The following is a 6,886-nucleotide window of genomic DNA, read 5'->3' as shown; positions in this document are numbered from 1 at the left end:
AAAAAATCAGCCGGGAGTGGTAGCGCATGCCTGTAATTCCGGCTACTCGGAAGGCTGAGGTGGAAGGATCGCCAGAGCCCAGCAAGTTGAGGCTGTGGTGGCCAGGAGCAGCCACCGCACTCCAGTCTGGGCAGCAGAGTGAGATTTCAACTCAAAAAAAAAAAAATGCATGTCTGTTTATCCAAAGAGCACACATCTGAAGAGGTCAAATGTGGTGACTCAGGCCTGTAATCTCAGCATTTTTGGAGGCCAAGGTGGGAGGATTGCCTGAGCCCAGGAGCTCAAGACTAGCCTGGGCAACTTAGTGAGACCTCGTGTCTGCAAAAAATTTAAAAATTAGCCGGGTATGGTGGCATGCGCCTATAACCCTAGCTACTAGAGAGGCTGAGGTGGAAGGATCACCTGAGCCCAGGTCAAGTCTGTGGTGGGCTGTGATCATGCCACTGTACTACAGCCTGGGAGACAGAGACTCCAACTCAAAAAAAAAAAAAAAAAAGAGTCTCACTCTGTAGCAAAGGCTGGAGTGCATTGGCACCATCATGGCTACCACAGCCTGGACCTGCTGGGTTCAGGCGATTCTTCCACTTTAGCCTTCCAAGTAGGTGGACCTACAGGAACACACCACCATGCCCGGCTAAATTTTTTTATTGTAGAGATGAAGTCTCGCCAAGTTGCCCAGGCTGGTCTCAAACCCCGGGGCTCAGGCAGTCCTCTCACCTCGGCCTCCCAAAGTGCTGGGATGACAGGTGCGAGCCACCGTGCCTAGCGAGTTGACTTCTCTAAGCCAAGGCTGTGCCGGGGCCTCCAAGAGGACTGATTCCCGAGTGGGAAGTAGCCAAGCCTCAGGAAACCCATCTCACCACTCACCCTCCAGCCACCCAAACCTCTGAGTCTTAGTGTTCTCATCTTTAAAGTAAGGACGAGCTGGGCTCGGTGGCTCAGCCTGTAATCCCGTGCTTTGGGAGGCTGAGGTGAGTGGATTGCCTGAGCCCGCGGGTTCGAGACCCACTTGGGAAAATTGGCGAGACCTCATCTCCACAATAAATAAAAAAATTAGCTGGTCATGGTAGCGCTCGCCTGTAATTCCAGCTACTCAGAAGGATTGCCGGAGCCCAGCAGGCGAGGCTGCGGTGGCCGGGAGCGGCCACTGCACTCCAGTCTGGGTGACAGAGCGAGACTCCAACTGACAAAAATAAATAAATAAATAAATAAAGTAGGGATGGACACATCCATCCACACACACTGAATGTCCACCAAGCCAGGCCCCCTGCTACGGGCTGGCAAAGCAGCAGTGAACAGAGCAGACCACTCACATTCCACTTGGGAAGCAGAAAACAAACATAGGCCACAGGCAAAAAGCCCTTAGCAGACAGTAAGGCAGGGGAGGCTGCTTTCACCAGGCTGTAGAGGGTGACAGTGTGGCAGAGGTCTGAAGAGGCGAGGAAAAGACTACGCGAACAAGCAAGGGAAGGCGGCATGAGGACAGCTTGGGCACACAGCACCTAGCCCCACGAGTGACGACACGACTATCACGATCACTCCATGCTCCCTGCCCACAGCTCTGGAGGACATGGAGTGGGACACAGCACTTACTGAGCACTTGCTCAGGCCAGGAGTGGCCCAGGCCTGGGAGCACACGAATCTCCCTCACTCCTGCAGTAAGGGGGTACTAGCGCCCGTTTCCGAGGTAGGAAGCTGAGGCTCAGAGAGGTTAACCTGCCCAGGTCACACCACAGCAGGGAACCAGGACCCAACTCAGGGCTGTGAGCCTCCCAAGTTCCTCCCCAACCAGGATGCCACCCTCCCTGCCAGGGTAGATGCCAGCTAGGAGACTGCTGTGTAGACACCATACTGACTGCTGAGGCCCAGAGATGGAGAAGGGCTCGACCAGGAACACCTCCTGGGGGAGGTGGTGCTGGCCTCACCTTCCGGATTGGAGCAGAGGAGGCATCAGAGCAGAAAGTTGAGCCCTGGACCAGAGCCCAGCACTTGGGCAACCTCCCCAACGCCCTTACACAGGCCAGTCCTGCTGGGCCAGGGTGGCTAGGTCCCCTCCTTCTCTTGGGATCTAGACCTCACCTTGGGCTTGGCGTGAACTGTGAAGCTCAGTAACCCGTGGTACACCTGCAGGGTCACGGGGTAGCCCCAGGCCTCCAGGTCTTGCTTCCGCAGAAGGGTGGCCAGGCAGGAGAGGACCTGGAGAAGGAAGCAGAGTCCTCAGTTCCACCAGCCTCGGGCAGGCGGGGAAAGAGCCCAGGTTCTCACTGACTCCAGAAAATGCCAGTGGGATCTGGCTGGGCATGGGGGCTCATGCCTGCCGTCCCATCACTCTGCGGGGTTGAAGCAGGAGGACTGCTTGAGGCCAGGAGTTCGAGACCAGCCAGGCAACAAAGTGAGACCCCGTCTCTACAAAAAGTGAAAAATTCAGCCAGGCATGGATGTGTGCACCTGTAGTCCCAGCTATTCAGGGGGCTGAAGTGGGAGGATCACTTGAACCCAGGAGTCTGAGGCTGCAGTGAGCTGTAATTGCACCACTATGCTCCAGCCTAGGTGATGTAGCGAGGCTTTGTCACTTAAAAAAAAAAAAAATTCCCGTTGGGTGCAGTAACTTACACCTATAATCCCAGCACTTTGGGAGGCCGAGGTGAGAGCATTGCCTGAGCCAACAGGTTTGAGACCAGCCTGGGCAACTTGACTAGAACTCATCTCTACAATAAATTTTTAAAAAATTAGCCGGGCATGGTGGCACAAGCCTGTAGTTCCAACTGCCTGGAAGGCTGAGGCGGAAGGATCGCCTGAATCCAGCAGGTTGAGCCTGCAGTAGCCGGGAGGATGCCACTGCCCTCCAGCCTGGGCGAGAGTGAGACTCCGACTCAATCAAACAATCAATCAATAAAAATAAAAAATCCCACTGGGCGTGGTGGCTCATGCCTATAATCCCAGCACTTTGGGAGGCTGAGGTGAGAGGACCGCCTGAGTCCAGGGGTTCGAGACCAGACTGGGCAACTTGGCAAGACCTCTAGTCTCTGAAATCACTCAAAAAACTAGCTGGGGGCCGGGCTCGGTGGCTCAGTCTGTAATCCCAGCGCTTTGGGAGGCCAAGGTGAGTGAATTGCCTGATCCCGCAGGTTCGAGACCCGCCTGGGCAACTTGGCAAGACCTCATCTCTACAATAAAACAAAAATTAGCCGGGCATGGTAGCGCGCACCTGTAGTTTCCGCTATTTGGAAAGCTGAAGTGGAAGGATCGCCGGAGCCCAGCAGGTCGAGGTTGCGATAGCCAGGAGCGGCCACTGCACTCCAGTCTGAGCGAAAGAGTGAGACTCCAATACAAAAAAAAAAAAAGTAGCTGGGTATGGTGGCATGCGCCGGTGTTTCCAGCTACTTGGAAGGCTGAGTCAGAAGGATCACTGGAGACCAGCAGGTGGTCGTGAGCATGCCACTGCACTCCAGTTTGGGCGACAGAGTAAGAACCCAACTAAAAAAAAAAAAAAAATTCCCCAAAAAGATCCTCAACATAATCTGCTTGGTGGCCTAAACCGCTTCCAGGAGCGTCCAAGTTTTAGCCAAATCAGAAGGGCCCTGGAAAGGGCCAGAGTGGAGACTGAGACCTAGACACTAACCCAGCGGAGGACAGAGCTGGAGCCGCTGCTGGCCTGGGCTGAGAGGATGTCCATGAAGGCTTTGGAGGTGTCAGAGAACTTCTTAATAAGCACAGGATTGGGAACACTGTGGAAAGAGAACAGTCACAGGCACACTGAGAGCAGCTGGAGTAGCCCTCCATGGAAGGAAGGAGGAAGCTGGACAGAGGAAGGCGTGTCGTCGACCCGGTCACTCAGCAAGGGAGCAATGAGTCGGGACAGGAGCTCACCCTCCCCCCACCCAGTTCCAGGGTTTCTACCTGGGCGCCCGCAGCCCTCGCCGTCTCCACTAACCCATGCGCTTAGAAACTTCACCACGCCTCACTCCACCTCCCCCAAGTCTCTAAAGAGCCTGAGGCCACATTCCACCCCCACCTGCACCACTCATGGCCCCACAGCTGCCCCTGCCCCAGGTGCCAACACGGGCATCCACTGGGGTCATGGCCCAGGCCACCTCAGGGTCTGATGCTGAACAGCACCACCTGATATGCCAGTATCTTCTCAACTGCTTTATTTTAATGTTTCTAAATGTGGTGAAATACACATAAGATAAAATTCACCATTGGAGCCATCTTTTAAGTACACAGTTCAGTACCGTTAAGTACATCCACAGTGCTATGCAGCCAGTCCCGAGGCCTTTTTCCACTTAAAGCATCAAGGATCTTTTTCAAAACGCCCTAGGTTTATTTCTCCTGCCGCGTTCCCCCCTCCCCTCCAGAGATCCGGGTTCCAGTCGGGCAGGACTCACCGCTTCAAGACCAGGTTCAGCAGGTAAGCGACGGCCGCCAGAGACTCCGGGGACTCTACCGCCTCCATCGTGGTCATCTGGGGGCCAGAATCAGGGAATGAAGAGAGCAAACTCATGACGGGCAAAGAGGAAACAGGAAAGGGGACCATGTGCCCAGCAGAGAATCCCAGCATCAGAGGTTCACATCCCGACTCTGTCACTGTGGGACTCTGAGCTAGTAATTTAACCTGTGACTCAGTTAAAAAAATGCAATACCGGTCGGGCTCGGTGGCTCAGCCTGTAATCCCGCACCTTTGGGAGACTGAGGTGAGTGAATTGCCTGAGCCCACGGATTAGAGACCCGCCTGGGCAGCGAGACCTCATCTCTACAATAAATCAAAAAATCAGCCAGGCGTGGTAGCGCACGCCTGTAGCTCCAGCTACTTGGAAGGCTGAGGCGGAAGGATCGCCGGAGCCCAGCAGGTTGAGGCTGCGGTGGCCAGGAGCGGCCCCTGCACTCCAGTCTGGGCGACAGAGTGAGACTCCAACTCAAAAAAAAGAAAGAAAGAAAGACAAAACAGAGCTGTAGAGTTTTGTTTTATAAGAATAGTGGGGCAAATCCCACCAGCCTACAGGGCCACTTCATCGGGCCACGGCTGTCCTTCCCATCCCCCCATGCCAGGCACCTGGGTCCTCTCTGCAGTGTGCTGCTCTCAACACCCACCCTCCATGGCACCCACTCACCAGTGCAGCAAAGTACTCAGTCTCTGTCTCCTTCCCTCCCTGAGAGCGAATCACCTCGGTGACAGCAGCCAGGACGGCACAGATCTGCAAATGGAGAAGACAGCGTCTGTGACACGAGTTGGATCTAACCCCTGCCCAGCGTGGTCTCTTCTCCTTGCTCCTTCACAAGTCAGCCTCCTGATAAAGCTAAGAGATGGACAACATATACAACATTCACAGCTAGGCCCACCCCAGAGGGCCTGGTCAGTGGGGAACACGTCTGCCAGAATTCCAACGCAAGGACTTTTTTTAAAAATCAGAGTCTCACTCTATAGCCCAGGCTGAAGTGCAGTGGCACGTTGCCCACGGCCACTGCAGCCTCAACCTGCTGGTCTCAGGTGATCCTTCCACCTCAGCCTTCCAAGTAGCTGGAGCTACAGGCACATGCCACCAGGCTCAGCTAATTTTTTGACTTATGGTAGAGGTGAGGTCTCGCCAAGTTGCCCAGGCTGGGCTCAAACCCATGAGCTCAGGCAATCCTCTCACCTCGGCCTCCCAAAGTGCTAGGACTATAGGCGTGAGCCACCACACCTGGCCAGGACTACTTCGTGTAGAATCACCTGTTGAGCGTGCGAGCACTTAGGTACAAAGGTGGCTGGTGAAGCAACAACAGGAACAACCCAGCAGCTGTCACCAGGGACTAATAATGGACTACAGTCATCAGTCAGCCCTACTTCCAGGAAACCCCATGGATACCAAATCCGAGGGTGCTCTCTGATGTAAAATAATGTAATACTTGCACATAACCATGCACTTCCTTCTGCCAACTTCAAATCATTTCTAGGCTACCTGCAATGACCTGCTGGGCTCAGATGATCCTTCCGCCTCAGTCTTCCAAGTGGCTAAAACTACAGGTGCGCACCACCACACCCAGCTAATTTTTTAATTTATTGTTGAGTCGAGGTCTTGCCACATTTCCCAGGCTGGTTTCAAACCCATGCACTCAGACAACCCTCTTTCCTCAGTCTCCCAAAGTGCTGGAATTACAGGCATGAATCACCATGCCCAGCTGGTATTACTTTCTTATTGTCTTATTTTTTTTATAGGTTTTTTAAAAAAAATTTTCAATCCACAGTTGATGATTCTGCAGATGCACAGTACACATGGAGGGCTGACTGTGAGCTTCGTACTAAACAGCAAGACTTCAATACTGTGTGATCATTGAAAAGAACAGAAACAGCCATATATCTTAACTAATAAATACCATCCAGCGGGGAAAAAGTTGCAGAACAGCGGACATAAAATAATCACATTTGGGTAAACCTAAATAACAAAATATGGGTAAAGACATTAAAAAATGTCTATGGTCAGGTGCAGTGGTTCACGCCTACAATTCCAGCACTTTGGAAGGCCAAGATGAGAAGATTACCTGAGCCCACAGGTTTGAGACCAGCTTGGGCAACTTGGTGAGACCTCAATTCTACAATAAATCATGAAAAATTAGCTGGGCATGATGGCAAATGCCTATAGTTCCGGCTCCTTGGAAGGTTGAAGCGGAAGGAATGCCGGAGCCCGGCAGGTCGAGGTTGCGGTGGCCGTGAGCAGCCACTGCACTCCAGTCTGGGCGACAGAGTGAGACTCCAACTCAAAAAAAAAGTCTAGGGCAGGAATACCAACAGGTTACTGAGCACTTGAAACTTGCCTAGTGTGACTAAATAAACGAATCTTTAATTTTTAAATTTTAATTCGTTATATTTTATTTATTTGTTTCTTTTTCTCTTTTTTTTTTTTTTTTT

The 6,886-nt window shown here is 52.7% G+C and overlaps 1 protein-coding gene across 1 annotated transcript in view; it reads right to left on the bottom strand.

Annotated features, from left to right (window-relative positions):
* Nucleotides 1-2,043: 2,043 nt before the first annotated feature.
* The window catches only part of LOC103266332 (RRP12-like protein), an 8,444-nt gene continuing 3,601 nt past the window's right edge, over nt 2,044-6,886 (bottom strand). Inside the window, exons 3-6 of the mRNA XM_008063935.2 lie at nt 5,112-5,195; nt 4,389-4,465; nt 3,623-3,728; nt 2,044-2,196 (exon numbers count right to left, since the gene is read on the bottom strand). Of these exons, the coding sequence (XP_008062126.1) occupies nt 2,044-2,196; nt 3,623-3,728; nt 4,389-4,465; nt 5,112-5,195 (420 nt within the window). The remainder of the gene's footprint in view (nt 2,197-3,622; nt 3,729-4,388; nt 4,466-5,111; nt 5,196-6,886) is intronic.

This window comes from Carlito syrichta, unplaced genomic scaffold (genome assembly GCF_000164805.1).
Source record: "Carlito syrichta isolate Samal-C Ts95f unplaced genomic scaffold, Tarsius_syrichta-2.0.1 Scaffold307143, whole genome shotgun sequence".
Taxonomy (NCBI): Eukaryota; Metazoa; Chordata; class Mammalia; order Primates; family Tarsiidae; genus Carlito; species Carlito syrichta.
The sequence above is the reverse complement of the archived record's forward strand: the minus strand, read 5'-3'. Positions and strand labels throughout refer to the sequence as shown.